This window comes from Condylura cristata, unplaced genomic scaffold (assembly GCF_000260355.1).
Source record: "Condylura cristata isolate star-nosed mole 26May11 unplaced genomic scaffold, ConCri1.0 scaffold00032, whole genome shotgun sequence".
Classification (NCBI taxonomy): Eukaryota; Metazoa; Chordata; class Mammalia; order Eulipotyphla; family Talpidae; genus Condylura; species Condylura cristata.
The window spans coordinates 6,011,557-6,037,769 of NW_004567133.1; the positions used below are offsets into that span (position 1 = coordinate 6,011,557).

General features: G+C 57.5%; 1 protein-coding gene across 2 annotated transcripts in view; it reads right to left on the reverse strand.

Moving 5' to 3' along the window:
- Positions 1-5,442: 5,442 nt before the first annotated feature.
- The window catches only part of KIAA0556 (KIAA0556 ortholog), a 148,412-nt gene continuing 127,641 nt past the window's right edge, over positions 5,443-26,213 (reverse strand). For both annotated transcript variants that reach the window (XM_012732019.1, XM_012732018.1), the window contains exons 19-28: positions 22,654-22,831; positions 16,771-16,936; positions 14,559-14,716; positions 13,314-13,378; positions 12,088-12,198; positions 10,321-10,460; positions 8,455-8,556; positions 7,780-7,940; positions 7,571-7,665; positions 5,443-7,170 (exon numbers count right to left, since the gene is read on the reverse strand). In XM_012732019.1, coding sequence (XP_012587473.1) covers positions 7,112-7,170; positions 7,571-7,665; positions 7,780-7,940; positions 8,455-8,556; positions 10,321-10,460; positions 12,088-12,198; positions 13,314-13,378; positions 14,559-14,716; positions 16,771-16,936; positions 22,654-22,831 — 1,235 coding nt within the window. In that variant the 3' untranslated portion in view covers positions 5,443-7,111. The remainder of the gene's footprint in view (positions 7,171-7,570; positions 7,666-7,779; positions 7,941-8,454; positions 8,557-10,320; positions 10,461-12,087; positions 12,199-13,313; positions 13,379-14,558; positions 14,717-16,770; positions 16,937-22,653; positions 22,832-26,213) is intronic.

The window sequence follows — 26,213 nt, forward strand, 5'->3', positions numbered from 1 at the left end:
CCATCCATCCATCCATCCATCCACCCATCCATCCACCCATCCATCCATCCACCCATCCACCCACCCATCCACCCATCCACTCATCTTCATCCATCAGTTGTCTTCTCTCCTGTGTCAGACATCCAACCAGCTTCCTTTCATCCAGGACCCATCCTCATTACTCACCCAACCAGCTGTGTTTCCATCTATCCAATGAGATAACCCCCTGTGTCCCTACTATGCACCAAGCACTATGGTAGGTGTGCGGCAAGTGCTGTCCTCGGAGTGTGTGGACAGAGGACGTCGGACTCCCCAGAGGTCACGGCGCAGTGAGTGGAGGGTCTGGTGCCTGGCTCTGGACACTTCACTTGCCTTCAGTTTCTAGCGCCTCCTCTGGAGGCCATGGTGGGTTACCTGATGTCTCTGCTCCTCACTTTCCCCCTCTGTTAAGTGGGAATAATCTTTATACCTAACTCTTAAAGCTGCTCTCAGAGTTAAACGAGTAGATGCACGTTTAGAACAGAGCCCTGCACAGGGAGATGCTTTGCTTGGGGGTTGCTGTTATCTGGAGGAGGGATCAGGGCAGTGGAGCCCAGAGTCAGCACCTGCATGGGGAGCAGATGTGAGGGTGTGGCCGGGAGGGCTCCATTGGGAAAATGGCATTTAAGACAAGCGATGAGGTTTGTCTAGATGTCAGGTAGGCAGGAGAGCAGTGTGGGAGGAAATGGGGAGCATCGTGGGGCGTCAAGGTGGCCCAGGTGGCAGGTGTGGAGAGAAGGCTGGCAGCAGCGTGGCATGGGAGGTCAGGCTGGGGTGGGGGTTGGAGCCAGGCCAGGGGCTCGCGCCCTACAAGCTCAGCCGTAACTGCGCCATGGCGGCCGGTGCTGGTGCTCGCAGCAGAGGGGGGAGCGCCTGGCAGGTGCTAGAGGAACTCTGGTGAGGTCTGCGTGGGATGAGGAAGGTCAGCGTGGTTGTGCACGGCAGAGATGAGCAGACAACTCCCGGCCCCAACCCCACTGCAGGGAGGAGGGAGGAGGCAGGAGAGCGGTCTGGCTGAGCCCCGGAGCCCTGGGGTGCGCAGTGGGGTGCGCAGTGGGCGCAGATGGAGGAGCTAGTCTGGGGGACATCATCCTCTGGGGGGCGCTGATGTGGAGGAAGGGAAGGGTGCTCAGGGCAGGGGCTTTAGCGGAGCAGCCCAGCGCCCCCAGGTGCAAGTGCGGAGGACACCAGGTGGGGCGCACCTTTGCCCGGGCGTGTGCTGAGTAACCAGAGAGGGCTTCGTTCATTCATTTTCCATTCATTCACTCATTCATTCAATATTTCAGACCTGCTATATGGGTGGGCAGGGAAATGGAACTGGGAAGAGGGGGCGGGCCCAGTTCCTGGGGTCTTGAGTGTCGGGAAAGGAGTTTGGAGTTTGGGAAAAGCCAGAGTCCTGCAGATACAGACTCTGCAGGGGGGTGTCCAGCAGGCATCAGGCTGGGGCACCTGGGGTCCCTTTATTCTCACCCTCGTTTCTGCTGAAGTGGGCAAGTGGCCCTCAGAGGTGCGGGAGATGATTTTAAAGGATACATGGGCAAAATTTTAATCTATTTTAATAGTTGTGTTTATGTAAATGTGTATTAGAAAAAATGTATAATGGGCACATGAGTGCCCTGATTTCATAGACATTATTGCTTAGGATGAAGCCAAAATAGGCACTTAAGTCAAAAGAAAAAGAGTCGGTTTGAAAACAAACATTCAATAAATAATCGTGCAAGTGGAATGTGACCATGGTATGTGGGAAGCCCAGGCAGGCTGGGAGGGTGAGGGACAGCCAGGAGGCCCCTGGGGCCAGCTTCCAGGCCTCCTGTCCCTTCCTGGGCCCCTGCTGGGCAGCGGGTGAGCACAGTGGCCTTGCAGTCTCCTGCAGATGGTCTGCAGCAAGAAGGCAACTGGCTAGATCAGAGGCAGCACTTCCAGGCAGGCCTGCTGAGGGACCCTAAAAGGTCACTATGGGAGTTATGGGGACCCTTGTCTCCCAGCAGGGAGCAACGCCACCCTCTGCCTGGACTTGGGAGGAGGCAAGACCACGTGGCTTGAAGGCAGGGGTGCTGGGTGAGCACCCAGAGGCCTGGATGGGAAAGCAAACCCCCTCCCCCACAAGCAGCTCTCCCAGATGCATGGAATGGCTGTTGGCTTTGGGGGGTTGTCGCGACACCCACACGTTGACCTGACCCATAGCCCCGCAGTTTGTTCGCAGCTTGGTTCTGACCTCCTGCACACCCAGCGCCCCCACCCCCAGCCTCCAGACTTGTGTGCGCGTGAGTGAGTCCTTCATGCGTGCTCGGGGCTAAGGCGCCCCTCTGCTGCCCTGCGCCATGTCTGCATGAGCTCGGTGCCCGGCAGCGCCCTGCCGGCTCGCTCATTGGCCCCGGCCCCCTCTCTCCCTCCGCCGGGCAGAGGGTCCTGGGGCCGCGGCTACGGGCAGGCCGGGATGTCACCGGCTGACTTCTCTCCTTGACGGATGGCTGCAGCGAGCCCCCACCCACCCCCACCAGCGCCAGCCGCCTCGGCCACATACTCATCTCCCTCGGGTAATGGAAACGTCAGCTTGATTCATGGGCGTTCGTCTGTGGCGGCGGGGGGCCTGCAGGCCAGGCGGGCTTGAGGGTGGGGGCCATCCTCTGGGAAGAGCCGCCACAGCTGAGAGCTGCCCCCTTGCTTGGGAGGACGGAAGAGGAGCAGAGTCCCGCCGGGACGCAAACGCTGAGACCACTCAGCCCGGTGACTCTGTCCACCGAGAACTGTTTTCAGAGGGGCTTCTGTGTGCCAGGCACTAGGCTGTGCGTGGAGCCTCCTCAGTGGGCCTGGCAGCCTTCACCCAGGCGCATATTCCCGGGAGGAGGCAGGGATAACTCAGCCCTAACGATGGAAATATCATTTGAAACTGGGCAGTGAACCAAGGAAGGACTGATTGAAACTGGAGGGTGAGAGTGGGCCTCGGAGGAAGGGCCCTCACCGCAGGGCCCGAAGGGTGAGGAAGGAGGTGGAGAGGTTGAGCGTGGGCGGAAGTGACATGTGCGAAGGCCCTGGGGCCGTTGGGTCCCCGTGTGGTGTGTGGGGCACTAGGACAGGACAGTGCTTGGAGCTTGGGGCGAGGACACGAGGGCCGTTCTGTACAGTGGGCTGGGGTCAGAGCGCTGGGGCTGGGGTCAGCCTTCACCTGGAAGACCACAGGGAACCGCGACAGGGCTGACCCGGTTTGTCCTGCATTTTGGAAGTCCCTTCTGGCCGTGTATGGGGGCCTGGGAGACGGCTGGGTGCGAGGAGGCAGAGTGACCAAGGAGCGGGGGCTGCAGCAGGTTCTGCAGACGGGAGACGGAGGGGTTGCTTAGACTGCTGTGACCCTGGGAGGGGCCCCGTGAGGGGTGAGAGGGACGGGTGGGGCTGGCCGGGCGTTCAGGGCCTGTGTGCACAGCGTGGCGGGGCTGGAGTTCAGCTTCGAAGTGGGGCGCCCGGGCTGCGGGGCCTTGTACAGGGGGCCCCACTGCGTGGTGCGGGCACAGGCCTGGGGAAACTCAGCCCAGGTGGGGCCATCTGTCAGGAGGAGTCAGCCTCCTCCGGTGGGGACCCACCGCACAGACAGCGGGAGTCCCGCTGGCTCGCCTGTGACCTGCAAGGCCGCCCACGCCTGGTATAATTGCTTCTGGGGCCTCATTTCATGTGACTGCGCCTGAGCAGCTCCTTCGCAGGGGCTGGTGGCCAGAGGCCTGGCAAGGAGCGCCCTGGGGCGGGGGGCGGGGGGCTGAGTGCGGGGCCCAGGACTCCAAGCGGGGTGCGAAGGGGCCTCTGCACGGGAGAAGCCCTCCGGTGAGGGGCTGGCGGGGGCTGCAGCCGTGCAGAGCTGCTCGGGCTGCGGGGCCAGAGCGTCCGGTTTGCCCTGAGAAGCAGGGGTGGTCCGGGCTGGTCCTCGCGTTTGAGGTCTTCTGTGGTTGAAGTGTAGGTGAGTGCGTGCAGGGCGGGCGGGGTGTGCGAAAGGGAAGAGCCCGGCTCCGGGTGGGGCGGAAGGGAAGGCGGGAAGGGGGGAAGGCGGGGCTCCGGGTAGGGCAGTCGGGCCCTGCTGCCCAGAGGTAGGCCCGCGCCGCATGGCGCCTGCTAGTTAGCCGCCCCGTCCACTGCCGCCAAATTCGTTTCAGGAGCCCGCCTGGGTGGGCCCACTGGCCAGCCCTCCCGGTGGCCGCCCGGGGCTAAGTCCCCCCCAGAGTGTGTGGGGTGGGGCGGGGACGCGGCCAGACGGGAGGGCGGCCCCTGGCCTCCCCGAGGGCTGAGGCTGGCCGCCTCCCTGCAGCCGGCTCCCGCCCAGGCCGGTGAAGGGGCCGAGGGGCGTGCGGGGCCGTGGCCGGGGGCGCCTGCCTGCTCACGGGGCGTCCGGCTTCCTGGGTTATTTGCTTGTTGGCGCTGGGCCAACAATTCAAAGATTTCACATTCAAAAATAAATAAATAAACGCTGGTCTTCTGGGTTCTCGGAAAAACCTTGAGGGCCTGGCACTGGGGGCGACGGGAAACGAGCTGCGCCCTCCGAGACGCCGGTGCTGCCCCCTCCCCGTCCCTGCAGGCCAGGGGTGCCTCTGACCTCACTCACCGGGCCCCCAACAGCAGGGCTGGGCTGGGAGAAGGGGAGGCACGGGCTGGTGGCGGGGGAGGCGGCGGCGGGAAGGCCTGCCAGGTCTCCCGCCCTCCAGGTGCAATGTGGGGGGTCCGGGGCGACCCAGAGCTGCAACGGCCCCCGCTGGGTGACCGGTAGAGCAGGACCCTGCTGCCTGTGGGAACGCGGTGGGGACAGAGCGCGGGGCGCCCCGACCCCGACCCGTGGCTCCGCCATGTTCTGCAACACAAAGGGTGGATGGCGGGGTTCTCTCCGCTCCCTGGCTCCGGTCAGGGGGGCTGGGGCTCCCAGTGGGCCCTCTATCCTCGCGCCCATGCAGTTGGGGTGCCCGAGCATTCGTTCTGACCCCCTTCAGCTAAATCTTCCCACCCGAGCGCTAACTTCTCCGGGAGCCAAGAGCCGCCAGGAGGGGGTGCTGAGGAGCAAGTAAGACTGAAGGGAACCCCGGGACTCGGGGTCACCTGGCTGCGGCTCTGGGGTTACGCCAGCGCTGTGTCTTGACTGGTAGTGCCCATGCTGTGTGCCCTGGGCAAGGCACTGCACCTCTCTGCTCAGAGGCTGCTACCCTCTGGTGTTGCTATGTGGATTAAACGAGTTGAGTCGGCTGCACTAACCACTCCGCGTGTCTAGACGGGCTCTGGAATCTGGCCAGGACCCAGGGCCCCTCTGCAGCTGGGACAGGGAGGCTCAGAGGGGCACTGGCCTTGCCACGCCGCCGGCCCAGCGGCCTCCGACTCAGTTCCCGGAGGCAGCCGCACCCCTCTGTGTGACCCCAAATCCAGTGTGTCAAACTGTATTCCTAAGAACATCTTTTATTGATTTTGCTAGAGAAAAAAATAGAAATTTCTTTGAGACTTAATGCCTACACAGCGCTTTTTCCCTCCCTAAATTGCATGGTACATACAATTATTATCAACATCAATTGTGATCCCCGGAGTGAGGTGCCCGGTGTTTGTGCAATCTCCCCCACAAATCTAACTTGCGCCCCTGTACCAGTGAAGAGCTGGGGCCCCCTTGAAATTGACGGCATCAGTTTCGGTCACCAAGAGCTGGTTTGATCAGCCTGACAGCCCCAGAACTGCAGCCCCCCAGCTCTCTGGGGAGCCAGACCCCTCAGGGCACTCACCACATCTGGAAGGTGAGCGGAGAAGCTGGGGTCTCAGAAGCTACAGAAACGGAAGGCTCTTCTCAGGGAAAAACAATTCCTTATCTTCACATCAGCCCCAGCTCCAAATGAAAAGCACATTTGCATAGCTGCTAGCGGAAGCTGCAAAGCTCATAAAGTATTTGCCGGCTCTCGGTTGCGTAGGAACCACTTGGAGTACAGTACGCAGCGGGCCGGGCCGGGTGCCAGGAAAACAACGGATTAATATTTGGAACAAGAAATTACCCACCGCTGGGAAACCAATTAGGTCCCTGATCCGAGCTTGTTACATAGATGGAAATAGATGCGTTTGGGGCTCACTGGCTGGGGGTGCAAGGCACATTTCCAACTTGACGGGAAGCTGCTGGAAGGGGGGGGCTGGACCCCCAAGCCTGCTTCGGAGGGCACAGCCAGAAGAGGCAGCAAGGGAAGCCCGTGCTCAGATCACACGGGGCGCAGCAGGGAGCGCTCCTGCCTCCCAAGTTCAAGGGAAGGGCAGGCAGGAAGTGTGGGGGGCCCAGGGAGGGCTGTGGCACGGGTCCTGTCTCCCGGCACGGCAAGGGCCTCCGACAGGCCGCGCTGGATTGTGGGCTCAGAAGCTGCCCGCCCGCCAGTCCTATCTGGGCCGGCAGCGCAGCGGAGACCAGGGCCCGGCCTGCAGGGGTGGGGACGGCTTCTTTTCTTTCCTCGGCAGGTCACGTGCCCTTAATCAATCTCTTTTCAGACTTGACAGGAAGGCAGAGGCCCCGGCAGGTCCAGTTTCTCGGGGGAATCCTTCCTCCACGGGGGCTGGGCTGAATGGGGGCAGTGGCAGTCCTGGCTCCATGTGTGGGATTTGAGGGAACAAACCCACCCCTCGGCCAGCCGCCAGCGACACCCAGCCCAGCAGGGACGTGAGCGTGGCGGCCTCCGAAGACAGGGCCTCACGGGACACGCCACCGGTGCTGGCCGCGAGGCCTGTGCTCAGCCAGGCTCTGGCCACCGAGCAGCCTGGGAGGGCAGAACCCCCAGTCCACCTAGCTGTCCTGACCGGACCCAGCGCTGCCCAGGTGTCTCACGACAGGCGTGAGTGGACTCGAGTCCTGCTTGGCTGGATGTTACAGGAGAGGTGTATTTGGTCCCAGACGCAGGGAAGACCACACCCGCTGACAGCAGCCCCCTCCTGCCTCCAGGGCCAGCCACCCCTTCTCGCCCACAGGCTCCCTGCCATCTGCAGCCCTTGTCCAGCCCCTGGGTCCCAGCTGGTTCATACTGAGGGCTGAGGGGAGGAGCACAGGTGCTGGGGGGCAACGGTGGGGCCCACCCTGGTGGGGGGGGACCAGCCCTCTCGCCACAGCCAGTCAGCACCGCCACCGTCTTGCTGTCTCCTTCTCGCTTATGCAGGTTTTGGGGCGTAAGGCTGTTGATGGAGAGCACAAGGGTATCTGGGTTACCATCCTCGACCTCAAGGGGTGCCCCAGGCTCTTGGGGGGCCCCAAACTGCTTGGGGTGTCATTCAAGGCCCCCGGGGACATGGCACCACCTGCTGCTGCTGGCTGGCCCCCCTCGCCCCGCCCAGAGGGGCTGTGCCCCTTTGCCTGGCAGCCCCATCAGCTCAGATGCCGCCTTCTCTGGGAAGCCCTTTCCCTGGCTTCCAGGAAGCCACGCCAGGCAGGGAGAGGTGTGCAGGGAGAGGGCTGCCTGCCCCCTGGGGGGACTCCTGGGTGAAGAAGAAGGCTGGCGGACAGGCAGGGCTGGGGATGGTCTCTCTCTCCAGACCACGCTCCTGAGGGCACTTCTGGGCACAAGCTGAAACCTACCTGGGTCCACTGGGCTCTGCTTCTGCTTCCTTTTCGAGTTGGTAATGACCTGGTTTTCATTCATCATCTGGACATCCTGATCCTCCACCTGATTACTGCCGGAGGGAGAAGACAGAAGATTCGATCAAGCTCCAGGCTTTGCAGGCCTGTCATCCGTCCTCGTTAGGGCTTCGGGGAGAGGGAGGGTGCGTGGCGGGCTTGGGGCCTACCTGATGGCGGTGTGCTTCTCCTGGTGACAGATGTCCGTGTCCTCGGTGAACAGGATGGTGTGGTAGGGCACCGTGGGCTCACAGGTGGGCAGGATGCCCCCGACCAGGTGGCCCACCATGGCCAGGATCCCATTGTACACCAGCAGGTCATCCACCAGGAGCTGGGCAGACACAGAGCGGGGCTGGTGACCCCCCTCCGCACGCCCGTGACCTCAGGCAGCGCCTTCCTGTGCGGGGGGTGGGGGGGTGGGGGGGTGCCTACCGCTGGCTGCGTCAGCACGTCAGGAGGTCGGGGCGCAGGGAGGGCACACGCTCCGCCCCAGACTGCGGGCGGGAAGGTTCCCAGGACTAAATACCACTAGCCCAAGTGGGGGCTGGGATTCTGCTCTGGGGCCCCCTTCTGCAGCCCTAGGAGCGCCTCCCCCAAGAAGCCAGAATGGTTTGAGAAGAGTTGAAAGAAGAGCCACTCTGTTTATTCGGGATGATGACTCAAATTGCTGGGAGGAGGTTTTCAATTCACGGCTGGGTGGCAGGTTTCCGGCACAGAGGGCCAGGCATTTGTGGCTAAGGCTGCAACACAACGAAGTCACGCAAACTGCGACAAATGATCATTGCCGGCGGCCTCATTACCAATGAGCATCATGAGCTCCAAAAACCCAGCTAATAAGCACTCACGCCAAACTCCTTCACCCCTCGCTGGGGCGTTTTCGCGTAATTCCACAGTTTGATCATTGACACGGTGGTCGGCAGATCGAAAATCACATAAACCCGGTTCACCTGTCAGAGAGAGGCACTAATAAGAACAGGCACGTTTGGAAGCAGGGGCGCGTGGATGGGCCAGGGGCGCCGGCGCGGGCGGGAGCAGCCCGCGGGCGCCCGAGGCAGCTCGGTCCCAGGCACCAGCCTGCCTCTCGGCCCTGGATCTGGAGTCAGCTCACGTGTGGCTGCGTTTGCAGCAAACCGCTGAGCTGGCTCTGAGAGGGCCTGGTTCTTGGGCCTGGCGTGGCCCCCATTTGAACACCCGAGGAGAATTGGGTGCTCTCTGGCCCCCCCCCAGAGCACCCCGCCCACCCCGAAGTCTGTTCAAGCCCTGCTATGCGGTCTGGGCTGAAGGGACAGGCCCCCACTCGAGAGGCAGGAAGCAGCACCCAGGCAATCAGAGCAGCCTTGACCCCTGTTTGTCCTTTGCCAAATCATAAATGAAAAGCACGGCAGGCGCTGCTGCGGAGCTCCCTGCGGGTTGTGAGCCTCCGCTGGGGCAGAGGGGGACTGTCAGGTCGGCGGCAGAATCCGTCAGTCGGTGGGATTCAACCGCCTCCAGCAGCTCTCCCCAGCGACGACCTGAATGTCAGGGGGCCCCTTGCAGGACACAGTAGCGCGATGTGCGTGGGTGTCGGCCATAGGTTGGCCATAGGTTTCAGCTCAGTGTGGCCCCAGGCCCGTGTGCCCTGCCCGTGGTCATCTCTAGACGGCCCTTGGAGGGCCCGAGGGCTGCGCCGCTGAGGGAGGCTCCAGCTTCTTACTGGACCATGGAGATAAGTGTGTGTGTGTGTGTGTGTGTGTGTGTGTGCGCGCGGGGGGAGGGGACGGGGCTGGGAGAGTGACAGCTGGAGAAATGCCCCCTGGCAAAAGGCCTTCCTTAAAGATGATAAATGGCCGTAGGGAGCTCAAGATGGCCGTGCGTTTGCAGCCCTGGACTGAGGGCCCATAGAGCTGTGCTTCTCCTTGCCAAGGGGGGTGGAGGGGTTGGGGGGGGTAGGGAATGGGGTAAGGGCTGACGGCTGGTGTCTGCTCCAGGGAAGCTGCTGGGGAGGGATTTGGAAAACCTGTCACAAAACTGCAAGTACTTCCTGCGTTCTGGGAGGAAAATGTAGCCCTCCGTCTGTCAGGTCACAGAGTACAGAGGCAGCCACCCCCGCCCCCGCCCTCCTGCATGTGGCTCCCCCGCCTGCCCTGTCCTGTGTCTCCTGCCCTCACCACGGACCAGGCCTAGCAGGCGGAGGCCCATCTCTAGGCTCACAGCAGGCCCCGGAGCACAGTGATCAGCAGGACCAGCTGCACGGTCTGGGCAATGGAATCAGCTGGCTGAAAGAGCAGACCAGGTAGGCCTGGGACCAGGTGGAGGCTGAGGCGGGGCCCAGTGCCAGGTGACTCAGGACGGCGCAAGCACAGTGAGTGTGGAGACGACGGAACTGGGAGGGAGCAGACCCAGACAGAGGTCGTGGAGAGAAACCGGCAGAGACCCTGGGCGGAGGCCCCGAGGGCGCCCAGGTCTGCTGCCCCAGGGCTCCTGGCCTGGAGCCCCACCTGGCCACTTCTTTCCCTGGGGTCCCTTGTGCTAACCACCCCTGCAGCGAAGAGAAAGAACAGCTGTTCCGGAAATGCCCTCCCCCTCAGGTGCAAAGACCTGAGCCTTCATGACTGCTCCCGGGCAAGCTGACTTAGTCCAGATTAGCTTAGCTTGACCTGGAACAGACATGTCACCGAGACTGGAATGGAGCGTCGCCCTGCCCGCCCTTGCGGGAGCCTCCAGGGACCCACCAGGCCGGGCAGGATGGGGGCCAGCCACATGTGCCGGCCGTCGCTGGTGTCGTTCACTTGGTCGATGAGCTTGTCCGGCGTCCGCACGTCCCCACACACTCCCTCCAGGGAGTTGACGCTGTCGGGGAAGGCGGCGATATCTGAGGAGGTCTCTAAGCTGCCATAACTCAAAGCAGTGTGCAGGGCGCCCCGGGCCACGGGGCCCCTCCTCCCCACGCTGGCAGCGCGGCTCCGGGGGTGCGTGCGGGGCTGTGGGCAGAGCGGCCTTCTGCTGCTGTGGGCAGCCTGAGAAGCGGCAGCCGGAGTAGACGTGTCCTGGGGGGAGCGAGGGCACAGAGGGGCACAGAGGGGCACAGAGGGCAGTGGGGAAGGGGGTAACCAGCTTCCAGGCAGGGGAGAGACCAGGCACAGAGCTGCCTGAGAGCAGTACACCGTCTCCCTGGGCAGGCACTGGAGCGGCTGCCGCGACTTTGAACACTGCAGGGCAAACTGAGATTTTCCTTGGAGGTGACAGGGTCGTGGCTGGTTCTGTGGTTCTGAGGACGAGGCCCAGACGGAAGGGGCTGGGGAGCCCGTCCCAGCTCTGGCCCTGCCAATCAGATCTTTGGCGGCCACCGGGGTTCTCTGGGCCTCTCTCCTCACCTGTAAGGTGGTATAAAAATCCGTGTCCCAGACTCGATGGGAGGCTCTCAGGGGGCACGGGGTGTGTGTGCCCTGGGCAAAGTCGACGGAGCCTGCTACATGCGAGGAATCAGGTAACCGCCCAGTATACCAAGAGCCACCTGCCCGGGAGGAGGATGGGAGAGGCAGGAGAGGATCCAGCTGGACCCAGAGGCCCCACACAGGTAGGCGGGCTCGGGTGGTTAGCCCCGTAACCGTGGGGTCACAGATCACACATTAAGAGCCCAGAGGACTCGGCAAGGTGACATGAGATACAAGGGAGGCTCATATAGAAGCCAAAAGCATGGCCCCTGAAGCCGGACTCCCAGCTCTGCCACTCCCTGGCTGTGTGGCCGTGGGCAAGTCACTCACCCTCTCTGGGTCTTGGTTTCTCACCTGTAAATAAGGATGCCAGCAGTCCCTTCAGGACTGTTGTGAGGGCAAACGTGCCAGGCCCACGATGAACCCTCAGTAAGTACTAGCAATATGTCTGGGGGGACAGCTGGTAGCTAACAATGAGAGGTGAGGACTGAGGTCAACTGGAGGGGCGCACTGGGGACCAAGGGCCTTGAGGACTCAGGCCCAGCCGCTATTACTTTGTATGGCTGCGGCCTCACGGTGCCGATTTTTCAAGAGAAGCTGAAGATGGGGGCTTTCAGGTGAAAATGCCTGTGTTTTAAAGAGCACTAGCGACTGACTTGGAAAGTCACTGGGCTAATAGTCTGCACTCTCTGGGGGCCTTTCACGAGGAATAGGCCCCCCGAAATGCTGTGCTCAAATACTTCAGCATCCAGGGTGGGACACAGACCCCTCGACTACTCCCTGCAGGCTCTGTCAGAGCCTTTAGCAGTGTTGTGGCTCTCCAGGGGGTCCCCAGGCCGCGGGGGCTCCTGCTGTGTCCACCACATCAGGCTGGCTGGGAGCTGCAGGCCGCTGGCTCACCGCCGGGGGTGGGCATCTGACGGGAGGCAGAGCCCAGTGGCACCTAACCCCGGAGTCTGGTTCCTGCAGAGAACTTCCGTCCACATTCAAGGCTCCTTCTCCAGCCCCCCCCCCCCCCAGGCACTTTCAGTCTGGATGGAGCCCCCTTCTGCCAAGAAAGGATACTGTTTTCAGATAGAGGGATTTTTTCTCCCCGCTCATCATACAGCTCCAGGCCGGTGAGACCAATGTAATAGGGGTCACCCCAGCTGGTTAGAAGCTGAAACTGGAAAATGACTGGGACACGTTATTAAGGAAAAATGGGCTTAATTTTCTGGAGAACAAAGTAAAACAATGACAAAGATAACAGCAATTTTTTTTTCGGTTCATATAGATAATGAGGAAAAAATATGATTTTTTCCCTCTGACTGAGGCTGAAGCTTATCAAAATAAAGATGGTATCAGATTTTCTTTAAATTGCATGTATGCATGTGTGTTTAGAATTCAAAGCCTGTCTCCAGGCCGCGGGAGGCGGGAGGCCAGGAGGGGAGGGGCTCTCAGGCAGCTGGCAGGAGGAGGAAACATCTGGGTCTCAAAGTCATTGTCTCAAAGTGTCTCCGGCCTCAGTTTCCCTGGTTGCAAAACACGAAGAAGAGCGCCTGTTTCCTGTTTCTGTTTCAGGTGTGTGGGGTCTGGGGAGGGGGAGCGATACCGGAGCTCAGGAGGGCTGTGTGCTGCCCTGCTGAGTCCCTTCATGGAATCTTCTGCAGTCCCAGTGGCTCTGCCCTCCCAGGAGCCGGGCAGTCAGCTCGGCCACAGGGGCAGCCCTTCCAGAACCGCTGAAGACGCTGCCGGCATGTTCTAAGCGGGCCCCGCCCGCCCTTCACAGCTCTGGCCTTGAGCGAGTGACTTCCCTTCTCTGGGCTTCCCCCTTTCTCTGCTATTAAGTGGGGGTGCCGAGGGTACCCCCTCACAGGCCTGTGGTGAGGGCTGAGCTCATCCCCGCAGCGGCTGCGACCAGTGCCTGGCCACGGGAAGGGCCGCGTCAGCTTGAACCATTGTGACTCCGCGCTCACGCTTCACCTCCTCCCTGCTGGATGCCCAGGACGGTGTGGTCTCTGGGGGCAGTTCTGGCTTCCGCGGCCCTGCCCAGCTGCAGGCCTGGGTCCCAACTCCTGGAACCTTAGCAGCAGGGGGTGATGTGCAGGACTCCTCCCAGTGGCCCCTGGTGTGCCCAAGAACCCAGAAGCACCCGCATCCTGTCCTCAATCCCCCCGCATGGTGCCCCAGCTGCCTGGACTGGCCTGCCTGAAACCCCGGTCAGCAGCTGAGGCCCAGGGGCCGTGGCCTCTCCCTGGGTTCCAGGAGTGGCCCCCAGGGCCTAGCGTGAGCAGGTAGCAGGAGGAGGATACAGCCGCAGGGCATCAGGGGAGCTTCGTAGTCCATACTTGCCCGCTCCAGGCTTTTTGAGTTGATCCTGAAAAAACAAAACAGCACCGGAAACAGAACATCAGAACAGTCCAGAACTGCTGGGCAGTTATTGCCCAGGCAACAGACGTTGATGGCAGAGGACAGTTTGGCATTCTCTGGGAGGCCGTGGGGGACAGAAAGACAAGCTGCTCCTCACCGCGGTGCCCTTTCCAGGGAGGCTCAGCGCCACGCCAACACGGGCATTCTGGTGCGCAACTGACAGGGACTCTTCCAGCCCTCAGAACAAACCTAGGGTGGGTACCTTTACCTCCCTGGGCTGTGGATGAGGAAGCTGGAGTACACAGAAGTGAAGTCTCTTGCCCACAGTGTGGGGTGGTGTGGGAGGGAAGGCAGGGGAAGCGGCAGGAAGGTGGGGGCCGCCCTCAAGGTCTTGGCTTTGAGACCCAGAGCACGCGGCTTCTCTAGCCTCAGTTCCCATAGCTGTAAAATGGGTATACTAATTCCTACTTCAAAGGGTGACTGGGAGGATGCCCTGGAGGAACCCAAAGGAACTGGCCTGGAGCAGACACTTGGGGGGCTCTGGGCCCAAGCCAGTGCCCTTCCATCCAGCTCTGGTTTTCTCTCACTTCCAAGGGCAGTGCCATCATTAAATGATGGTCTCCAGTGACCACCCCAAGGAGTGGGCCCAGTGAAGTGGAGGGGAACTCACTTTGTTTCCAGACCTTGGCCTCTGGTGTTTGGACATCGAGGGTTTAAATGAATAAACTTCACGCAGCCATTTACAAATTGTTATGAACTTAATGTAGCTGAGACTGGGACCAAGAAATCCCAGCGAACCCATGAAATGTTCGGCTCTATTTTTCTCTTTGAATCTTTCTAAATCAGGAACACAAAAACAAGACAAGGAAGGCCCTTCCCCCGAACAGGCCAGCGGGCATTTCTGGAATCAGGCAGGCTGCAGCCTCTTTTCCCAGCAGGAAGCGCAATGAAGCATTTAAAATCTTTAAGCACTCCAGACTGTGAGAAACCCAAACATCCCCAGACAAGGTGGGAACATCCCACAGGCTTCCGGAGAGGCTTGGCTGAGCTTTAGAAAACGACCAACTTGAAAAGCAACACGTTTGATCGTGATTTCAAAACCCTTCAGGTCCAAGCTTCAGAGCGCGCGCACCAGCGCCCTGGGCCCGGCCGGGGCTGGGACGTGCCCGCGGGTGCTGCTCCCTCACCTCTGGGCCGGCTGGGGCAGCGGGCGAGCCTGCAGGTAGTCCACAAACAGGATTTCTTGAGCAAAATCAAAGTGGCAGTTACCAGGCCCCTTCCGGATGAGGAAGCCCTCTGCAGGCGAGACGCACAGGCCGTCCAGGGAGACGTGGACGATTTTGGCCTAACAAACAGAAGCAAAAATGTGCCTGAGATGACAGGCTGGTGTGGAGGGCAGCGGCGTGGGCAGGCGTGGCAGTGCCCCCCGAGCCTCACAGTGCGCCGGGCCGGAGAAGGTGCTCGGTCTGGCCTGCCTACCAGACTAGCGCTGCACGGCTGGGCCACTTTCAATGTTATCCTTTCTCTGCGCCAGGGCAAGGGCTGTGTTGGCACTGGGCAGACAGCAAGGGACAAGGCAGGTGAGGCCCCAGCCTCAGTGGACAGTAAGTGGGCAACTCAGCTGCAGTGGCCTGTAATGGTACCAGGGGGTGGTCGAGGGCACGAACTGGGAGGCTCTGACATCCACTATGGGTAGTTGTCTGAGTTATTTAACCCCCGTATCTTTCAACTTCCTCATCTGCTGATGGGCTCAATAACGAGTTCATGTCTATAAGGAATCCTGAACAGAACAGTTCCCAGCACAACATCTACTGTCCCACGAACTTGGACATGCGCCAATGAAACCCGTGTTGCCAGGGTTTGCCGTGTGGGGAAAGCCACCAGGTGAAGCAGGCCAGAGAAATCAGAAGCCCCTGTCCCTCTGCTAGAGGGACCACCTGCCCCAGGAAGTGTCCTTGGCTTTGCAGCACTCTGCGTTCCCAGGAGCGTTCCTACCTCCACTGCAGAGCAAAGGAAACTAGGCTCCAGAGAGGCTAAGCCATTTGCCCAAGGACACCCTGGGGAGATGTGCAGCCCCACACCCAGGAGGGAGAGGCCTGGCTCTAGCCACACTCCAGGGCACTGTACCCAGGGGGCCCAGTACGGCCTCGGCTGCTTTTCCCCAGCGAGGGGCCACTTCCCACCACACCTCTAGGCCTGACTCTCACACCCAGCCCCCACCCCACCGCAGCTGCTCGGCTCTGGCAGCGTGGCTGGTGAGGGCTGGCCCAGGAGCAGGGCCCGTGACCTGGTGTTTCTGGATGGTGAATCCAGGCTGCAGAATCGCACCTGGGAAACACGGCCTTCATCTGGGAGCTCGAAGGACGCCCAGATGACATCCACTGCTGAGGACGAATGCTGTTTCTAAATGCCGATATATCTGACTTCTGAGACACGTGGAATAGAAAGCACACTGAGGAAGACACAGGGAGGCCTGGGGAGGACTGGTGCACTGTTCACAGGGAGCAGCAGCTGCTCTGGTGAGTCCCCCGGGCTCAGCTCTCCCCTGAGACCACAGTGCCGAGGAACTCCGTGGCTGCGTGGTACCTGGAAGGGAGGCAGAGGCCGGCCCTGTCCTCTTTCTGGCGTGGGCATCCTCCTCCTCTCACAGAGAAACAGAGACTGGAGAACTCAGGCCTCTTGCCCAAGGTCACACAGCTGGTTAGGCCTGAGACTTGGTCTCGGGGGCAGGGGACCAGGGCCCCCACTCCATCACCACATTCTATGGGACCTCATCATCTTCACAGCGATGCAGTGGGAGGTGGGGAGGGAGGTGCGGGGTGGGGGGTGCTTCACAATTCAGAGCCGCACAAGGCCTGGAAGCCTGGGAAAAGGCACTTCAATGGCTCCTCTCCACATCCCAACAGATCCCCTGCCTCTCCACACCTGGCAGGTGAGGAGCACGGGTGGGAATAACCCTGTGGGTGCCCCTGGGCCACGCTGGACTGGTGCTAGCCTGGTCTCTTGGACAAGAGACGGGGCCTTTTTGAAGTTCAGTTTTCAATAGTGAAGATGGGGTAATAACCCCTGCCTCCCCGAGATGGGGGCAGGGTCCCAGGAAGTAAGGAACTGGTGCTGACCCCTCAGCTCAGGGCCTGACCCCTAAAGAGCCCAGTGAACGATCATCAGGGTGCAATCGAGCAGGGCTAAGGGCCTCTGGACCCCCCAGGAGAAACAAACACTGCAGATCCTTGGTTCTTTAGCACTGGCTGCTTGCAGATGGAAATGGCAGTGCGTAACCCCCAGTTCCATTTGGAAGGTTCTGGAGGATTTATGCTCCTCTCGGCAGCCACGCCAACCATTCATCAAGGCGCCGTCTCCCTGACAGTGGGCTGAGCGCAGCCGCTGCTCCCTGCTTACCCCGCGATAGGTGTCCTCAGGAGATTTATTGTAGTTCCAGAAGCGCAGGCCTGCGATACTCTCGGCTCTGTCGAAGCGGATTGTGACCACGTGGTCCAGCCCGGGCGAGAAGGGGATCAGCCACATATGTTCATCCTCCATGGTGATGTTGGCTCCATCGATTAACCTGCACCAGGCGGGAAGGAGCCGTGAGACCAGGCGGCCCGGCTGGCGGGCAGAAGGCAGAGCGCGGGGCGGGTACCAGCTCAGCTCCCCTGCGCCACCCCTCCTGACGGGGCCTGGCTGGAGCCAGTCATGAGGCAGGCGACACTAATTAAACCAGCAGTGAGGGGCCATCTCCCATCTGTGAAATTAGACCAAGCAAAGAGACACAAAAAAGAAAGAAAGAAAAGAAAAACAACTGGGAGAAAGTTTATTCCGGTGGACATGTGCCTCTGTGGGGAGCTGGTCTGATCCCACAGCCTGGGCGTCCCCGACAGCCCTCAGCTTCGGGGAGGGGAGGGGCTGCATTCCTCTCAGTCGCTACTCTGACCCTGCTGTGGCCAGGACAGTCCACCCTGAGCGCTGTTTGGCTCTTCGGTTCAGGACACACAGCCTCTGTTCCAAAAACTGTTCTTCCTTGCACCACCTGGCATGCCAGAGCCCAGACCTTACGCTGACTTATGTGTCTGGCTTGGCTACCTGGCTCTGGGGAGAGGGGTCTGACTCTAGGGGCTCTTGGGTGCCCCTCCCCAACCCCAACCATTTGTCTGGTGACCTGAAGGCTCCTGACTAGAAGTCATGCAGGTTCAAAAAAGAAACTTTATTTTTTCCTTTTACATTTTACAGCTTTGGATTTGGAATAAATCTTGCAATCTAAGTGTTCATCCAAGGAGGTAATGTTTCTTCTTTCTCTAAAAGGCTGTTATTAAATTGATGGATGGTGTGTCTTATAATGGCTGGCATCTGAAAACTGAGGAAATTCAGCAATTTAACATTGGGGTGCTTGTGGAATTAACCTGACTGAGGTCTACCACTACAGAACCTTCTATTTCTTCCAAAAGCTATTACTTCTCTGTCCTAGAATAGTGGCCACCTCCATAGCAAAACTACTGCCCAATTCCAAGAGCAGAGAGAATTGCTGGAGTATTCATAGCTGGCAGTATACCTGTCACAGTTCCTGGCTCCGGTCACCAAAAAATCTAGAAATAATGACCAACCTGGTAGCAATGAGCATCCCCAGTGTTTAGATTATGGTTTCTAAATACCATCTCCCACTAGATGGGACCAGGTTTCTTGGAGAAATGGCTGACTCCACATTTGGGACAAGAAGTATACCACAGGATCCTGGAATATCTTGAATATCTTGTCACATCAGAGAGCAAGAAAGTTGTCGAGGCCTCTACTTTCAAAGAAGATCCAGGGGCTTCCAGTGTCCAAGAGGGGGCAACTTGAGCATCAATAGAGTGAAACTGAATACTCTGGAACCCTCCAAACATAGCACATCTAAGTGCATGAGTGTATGAAAGGCAAAAGCAAACACAAGTTTTTAAGGACGCTAGAGAAGCAATTTGCTATTTTGAGAACTGCAGAAGTGAAGGGAAAGAAAGAAGCCTTTAGACTGCCCTTCCTGTTTGAATTCCTGTCAGAGTAACAAATAACTGAGGAAAATGTTCTCCTTCTGGGTGACAAAAGGAAGCCAGGGCCCGCGTGCCACCATTTCACAGTCCCTAATAAAGGTCGGGCTCCAGTCGCCAAACCTCGGTCACCGATGCCTCTGGGAGTCTGACAGGCAGGGATCTGTGTGTCCTGGCAGCCTTTGCCCAGGGTTCTTGCCACAGGGCTCAACCACAGTCTGACCAGGCTTCTAGGTCTAATGAACTATTTACACGAATGCAGCGGCCCCGGGAACAGGTTCAATAACATCACGGAGATACAAGCAGTAAAATCCAGACTCTGCAGGGCAAGAAGCCTGATCCTTTAACAGATAATTTACAAGAAAAAAAAAATGAAAAAAGACAAAGGGAACCCAGAGATTACAAGAGGCTTAGGAGACATATCACGCAATCACAGTGTGGACCTTATCTTAATCGAAGTTCAAAGAACAACCAAGAGAACAGCATAAGAAAGGCTGGGGTGTGTGTGTGGGGTGGGGTGGGGGGGGGTGCTGTCAGGGAGATGGGACCTAGCGGGGTACCTAGTAATTAAAGGAATCAATGTAAATTTCCTTAAGGTGTGGTGATGGTCCTGAGATTGTTTTCTTTTTCAAGCCTGTATTGTTTGGAGATACAAAGTGAAATATTTAGAGATAAATTAGCATTTACTGCAACACCATCTGGGTAGAGAGGCAGGAAGAGGGTCAGGGGGCTGACCAAGCACTGTGGGTGTGAGCTGATCACTTCTGCAGCTCCAAATTTAGGCAGGCACGAATGTGACTTGCCAAGACCCAGGGTGCAGCATGGCCTTGAGCTGGTGATGACAGCGGGATGGAGGGCCACGGTCACCAGCGCACTGTAGAAAGCAGGGAGGAGCCTTCTTTGACGGGGCAGATGGGGCTGCAGCTGCCATGGGGAAACTCCCTGCCTGCTCTCCAGCCAGGAGGAGACTGAGGCAGGAAGATGGTATAACTCAGCGGGTAAGTGCAGCAGGTGTCAGCCTCCTCTGACCTGCATCCGCTTGACCGTCTGGGTGGGCTTTGGCTCCTTTTCCACTTCTCTCTAGTGCTGATTAGAAGGTAATAATAGTACTTTCCTCTTAGGCCCGTTGGAGACTTCAGGAAGTGAATATTTATAACTGCTTAGCGTAGCCCAGAGCTGGCATCTAGTAAGCACTCCCAAAACGGCAGCCCTAGTATCAATTATATCATCGTCGTCATCATTATTTGCACTTTAAGCTATTCTGATCGTTAATATCTTTGAATCCAGTTACGACGGTGGAAAATTAGTCAAGCCATTCATGAACGAACGACGTGATATTTTTTAGATTTGTATGTGTCTGAAGGTGTTCCTCAAAAGGAAGATTTTACACAGGGTTCAGAATTGCCGTGAATCAACTAAGACACGAATGTAGCTTCTATTGAGAGAAAATATACAAAATAGAAACTAAGATATATCACACATACAACATAGAGAGACGCAGAGTTCAGCTCATTAAAGAATTGTATCAAGGGCCCTCCCTGGTGGCGCAGCAGGTTAAAGCACAACACTAAGAAGCTAAAGCCACTCAGCATGAGTTTGACCCCCACCCCTGAGGTGACCACATGGCATGGCAGATCTCTCCTGACCTGCCTGCTGCTCCCCTCAGCAGTGTACTTCGCCAGTCAGCCTGTTCTGCTCCCCACTCTGTCCTCTGGTGAATTCTCTCTGCCCCTGCACCTCTGGCCTGTACCCCCAGTTCTGTATGAATAAATAAATAAATCTTTAAAAAAAAAAACTGCATCAAGTAATTGTTTTGATTGCCAGGTTAAGGTGTGCCATGAATCAGAGATTCATTCAGAGACTAGCAACAGAAGTCAGGAATAACTAAAAACACCAGACACCTAAATCTCCCTCATGAAAACTGTCAGAGAATGCATCTCCAGAAAAGGGAAGGGCATGAAGGCGCCGTTCTCCTCCACTTCCACACAGTCACCCCGGACTACAACTCCCAGCAGGGCACGCGCCAGACCTCCTGAATGGGGGGCAGCTGGGAGGGAGGGGGGCGGATATATAAGCGGAGGAATGAGTGGGAAAGGAAACACATGGAGAGGGAGCTGGAAGACACACGTGGGACAGGCTGCTCCTGGTTCTTGGCAGGGACAGTGGCAGCCATTATCCTGGTCTCATGTGGAGTATGTGGTGTATTTTGAATTTTGAATCCCTTCTTGTGTACCAGTTCCTGGGGTCTGCCGAACGCCCTTTCTTGTGATTCCCTGGCAGGAAATATCTTAGACACGTGGCAAGCTCTTGGGGCTCAGTGGTCCTGTTCTGGCTCAAGCCGGGTTAGTTGGACACTTGCCCAAGAGGAGACGGATAATTTTTGGAGTTTTATTGGGAAACTATTATTTGAAATCCTTTCCTTCTTTCTGCCTGTGCACACCAATTCTATTAAAATCCTTCACACTAAGAGTCTGCTTCCTTTGTCTTTGTGTGCATGGATGGCCAGGCCCCTGTTAGAGCATGCAGCCCTCAACAGTTTGGGGCCCCTGGGTACCCCTGAGTCAAGTGCTCACGAACTGAGTTCTGAGGCAGGCTCTCCAGAGCAGGCCCGTCAACCTCTTGGTGTCAATTACTTTTCTGCTGTACTCTCCTTAGGCCTCGTTTTCTACCTTCCCCTTCGCCTCATGCTCAAAATGTCAAGTGCATCACACAGAGACTCAAGCGGAGCAGCAGAAGATAAAATGGAGCAGCCAGTAAGATTTTATGCTGTTCGTGCCCCTGGCTGGGGGCGCGTCCCCGCCAGCCCCACACAGCACCTCCTGCTGATAGGTATCCCCTCAGCCAGCTGGGCCTCCAGGGTTGCTGATGCAGTCTTGGGGGTATTTTACTGTTTAGTTTTCTTTTCGGAAGAAGGAGATAAAGTCTATCAAGTTGGAAACTACCAATAAGTTTCCTTACAGTGGAAGGCACGTCTTACTCATGTACCCACCAAACATCCAGAAATTCAGGTTTCAGATACTCATTACACTGTCCGTAAACTTTCTCCCCCCTCACCACCCCTGAGGTCCCCTTATCCCTTTCTCCCCATTTTGTTCTTAGAGCCTTTACTGTATTTTTTTTTAAAGATTTATTTATTTATACATACAAGAGGTGTGGGGGTAAGTGGATTCACCAGAGACAGTGAGGAGCTGATCAGGCAGATTGACTCTGCCTGAGGGGAGCAGCTGGCGAGACAGGAGAGGTCTGCTACGCCATGTGGGTCAGCTCCTTGCTGGGGATCGAACCTGCACTCCAGGGGCTGTGGACAGCTTTATAGTGCTGCGCTTTAACTAAACCCTTGCACCTCCAGGAGGGTCCATTACTGCATTTATTATTTGCTTATAGCATAAATGTTGAGAATTTTTGTCATTCTGACTTGCTTGATGGTACACAACGCCCTTCATTTTCCTGCAAATGGCATCATTTCATCTTTCCTTGGCTGAATAGTGTCCATAGTATAGACAGACTTCATTTCTTGACCCAATCCTCTATTGATGGACATTTAGGCAGCTTTCATGTCCATATCAGTTATTATTATGATTATTGTTACCATTGGGTTGTCAGAAAAGCCACGGCACATTTTAGCATAGAGAAAAAAGTCATGGCTTTTCCGACAATCCAATATTATTATTGGAGAGGGTAAGAGACTCACTAGCTGGCACAGGCCAGACCCCGGATGGAACACTCACCCTCTGCCTGGCCTAGGCCCTCTCATTCCCACACCCGGGCAACGCCAGACCTGACAGCTGTGCTGATCAGGAGGACTGAGCACCAGTGTTTGGTTTATGGAGTCCCCCAACCGGTGCCAAACCTGAGGCGGGTCCCCTTGACTCGATCCCTCCTGGCTCAGGAAATCTGGCATTGCCAATTAAGGAGACTTCCTCAGCAGCCACCTCTGAGTCAAGGAGGGGGGAGCTTCCAGTCTCTGAGAGAGGCTCTTCCCGCCTCAGCACAGTGTCAACCACAAGGGCTTCCTGAGCGGCTGCCGTGTGAGGCTGGCTGAGCTCGGCGGAGAGGGCACAGGCTCCTACCCCGCTCCCCCAAGGCTGAAGCGGTCACCAGCCTGTCCTGACCTTGGTGTCTCTTGACCATCAAATAGAAAGACCACAGATCTGACCAGGTGGTGGGAGAAGGTGGGGAAGGGAAGGCTACTTGGTGTTTGAAGTGTCAGCAGAGCAGGGCCCCAAGGCGTGCTTTCGTGAGAGTTAGGCTTCTCAGAGACACTTACTTATCCAGAGTCCGGGAGTCATCGGTGTACTCAGGGAGGTCATTTAAGTCTCTGGGGGAGGCGGAGATCTGGTGCAGGCTGAGGGGCAGCGCCTGGCCATCCTTGCCTACCACTTCCAGGCCCGTGAGCCCCAGGTAATGTAGGTCCCCCCAGGACGCAGTGAAGTTCAGCTGAAGGCCTGCAGGAAGAAAAGTGGCTGTGAAAACCAGCGGTTCCAGAAGTCCCCAAGGAGATGGGAAAAGTACACGGTCTGGTCTGCAGCCTCGACATTCTGCCAATTTGAAAACCCAGACTCAAATGAATGTGCCTCCAGGACTGGCTCCGGCCTTCCCCGCAGGTCCTCGGCTCAGCACACTGCTGCTGTTGTCTGCAGGATGACGGGGCCAGAGTCGTGCTGTGCCCTTCCCCACCATGTGGCCTCTACCTACTTCCATCGTCCCCTCTTGCTACTTCCATTGTCCCCTCTTGCTCGGGGGTCCCATGATCCATCTGCACTGTCTTTCAGTGCAGACCTCCACACTCCTCTCGCTTGTCACAGGAACGTGGCGTTGCTGTTCTTCCCTTCAGCAACCCCATGTCCTGGTTAAACTGGGCTTGTCCCTCAGATCCCAGTCCCCTTCAGCAGGGAAGCCCTCCCAACCTCTGGCCATGTCAAAGCACGACTCAGAGCCTGCCATGTCACAGTGACCTTCCTCCTCTGTGTCCTGGTCCCGCTGTGACCTTGTGGGCATTTTGCCATGCGGGCAACACATTCCCTGGGGCTAGAAACCCTGCCTGTTTTTCTAGACCATTGTGTTCCAAGAACTTGGCATAGGGCCTGATTCATAGTAGGAGCTCAGTAAGATGAAGCGATGAACAAGTAACCAAATGGAGACACTACATCGGGAAACCATGCCTGGAAATTGCCGATTTATGAACACTGGCCACAATCACGTGGATTTGGGTGAAATCAGGGTAAAGGAAGACACTGACAGCCTTTTGCCTTTGCTCCATCAGAGACCATTAAGAAGTGACCTTCTGTGGTTCTGGGCAAAATGACCCAGCTGAGTCATTTGCTTGCCCAGGAAGCTCATGTGTGTGGCTCTCGGTCAGGGCCTGTGAGACACTTGGCCAGAACGTCTCCTTCCTCCATGGTCTCCACTGGAGCAGGACCCGGCCCAAGGAACTCTTCTGTCCTTGGAGAGACTGGAGCCTTCTGTCACATCCTTTTGGGTGTCTGTGTTGAAGAGTCATACTCTGCAACTCTCCCAGAAGGCCAGTGCCGTGTGCTGGAGGCTGCCTCCAGGGCCTGTGTCAGCTGGGCTGAGGCATTAGAAGCCCGAGGCGGCAGGGTGGGGGAAGGCAAGGGTAAGCCACTCAACTTCCTAGGGCACAAATTCTTCCATGTCCCTGTCATTCCCCACACGTTTGAGTTCAGCCTAAGATCCTGCCATTCGCCAGGGGCCAAGATAACTGAGTGCCATGGGCAGCGACATCTAGGCCGTTCAGCTGCCAGCCCACCAGACACCTGAGGAGAGCCCCAGAGGCCAGCCAGGCTCATGGGAGACCCGCCCAGGCAAGCCCCTGGATTATGGCGAGTAGCGAACAGACGGGACTGGCATGAAGCTCCTGAGTTTTGAATTATTTGTTCAGCTGCAAAAAAAACAACAAACTAAGGATGCAGTTGTCACCTGTGTCTGTGTGCACAGGCCTTGTCCAGTCGCCCCAGCTCAGCACACCCTGCTCCATCACTCTAGCCCCAAGCCCCACTGTATTTTTGTCACAGCACGGGTGACGACCTAACCACATTTTCCACCTCTGTTGGCTTGTTTTTGTCAGTGGTGAACAAGACTGTAGTGACCTCCTAATAGGTGCCAAGCCCTGTTCTGGCCACCGGAGAGACAGAGTGAGCACACAGTGAATTCTTGGTATTCTAGGAGCTTCCACCGTTGTGAAGACAGATGAAAGCACACTGATCAAACAGGTGACAGTGCCACAGAGCGATGAATACCCTGAGCAAAATGAAACAGATGTGACTGGCTGAGGAGGAGCAGGGGTGGTCAGGGAGGGCTTCTCTGAGGAGGGGACATTTGAGCTGAGAACTGGATGCTAAGGCAGCTACCCTCCCTGGAGGGCTATTCTACACGGGGAGGTCAGCAAGGGCAAAGGTCGCTGTGGTTGCAAGCTTGTAACCAACAGAGAAGATGGAGGAAACCGAGACCCAAGGTTCAGCAGGGGCAAGATCACAAGATCACGACCGGAAGTTTGGGTTTTCTTCTCTCTGCACGGGAGCTAACTGGAGCTGTGAGTTCTGAAGGCAGGGATGGGTGTGGATGGCAGATTGCTCAGCGCCTGAGAAAGGGAACTGTGGCTGGATTCTAGCGGGAAACTGGGGAGGAGAGTGTTGGGATACTGGTGGCATTGACAAGGTGGCAGCGGTGAAAGCAGGCACAAGTGGGCAGATGTGGGAGCTGTTCTGGGGCTGGCAAGGCCACGACTCTTGGTGGCCTGTGTGGAAGTGAGGGAGAGACGCTCGAGCCGTCTGCGAATGGCCGAGGGCCCCATTCCTGGAGAAGGCCTGGGGTTCGGAGGAGAGTGAGGGAGGACTGCCACCTCCCCGAGAGAGCGCCAGGCCGCGCCGGCCTCGCCGGAGCCTGCTGCCGTCCCTTGGTTTGCCTGGCAAGAGGCACTGTGATGCCAGCTAATTTGGGCCGCGCAGAAAGCAATTGCTCTCCTTTCTGAGCTAATAGCCACGCTCTGTATTCATTTTCCTCTGGTGTATCAATTAGTATTTATATAAATGGAAATTAATTTTGTTATTTCTCTCCCCTGTTTCAACTCTCTAAGCTCCTTTCCTATTCATCACTGATGATATTTGCAAAACGTCCAAAATTAGTGTCATCTGCAAATTAGCAAGTCATATATCCCCTTTCAAAACATTAATGGGATTCGCCATATTTACTAACCCCAACACATCCCCCCCCCCCGCCCAGGGCCACTTTATCAAAGCTCTCTCCATTTGCACAGGCCGGTAAAGTAGGTTTAGGATTTGGCATAGAGTGTGGAAAAAGCCAAAGGTTCAGAAAGAGATTTAAAAAGCACGGAGCTTCCAACCTGCAGAGAATGCTTGGTCAAGAGGTTCTTCTGCCTTCCTACTGAGCACAGAAGCTGAGAAATTATACTTTGCTTGCAGCAAAAATGTCTCTGAGCTTTCCTCCAGGGCAAAGCTCCCCACGGCATTGAAATAACATTTCTGAGAAAGGTCAGAAGCTAGTTTGGTGGGAAAGACATTTACAGACAGAATCTTCAGGGAAATCATGGGGTGACGGGGACAGTGGCTGGTCCTGGTCCACCGGCCACCTCCGCTTCCTTCTGCTATTGCTGGTCAGCCCAGGGTTAGTGACATCACACGCACATGCACACCCGGATCCTGCAGGGAAACTGGCTCCCCCTCCCCTACCCCACCCCCTGGCCTTTACAGTGGCTTAGCTCAGACTGAGTCTAAATCTCCACTGTCTACCACCCCCAAAACAAAAGAAAGAACCCTGACTGATGAGGGGAGACCAAAGTGAACAAGAAGT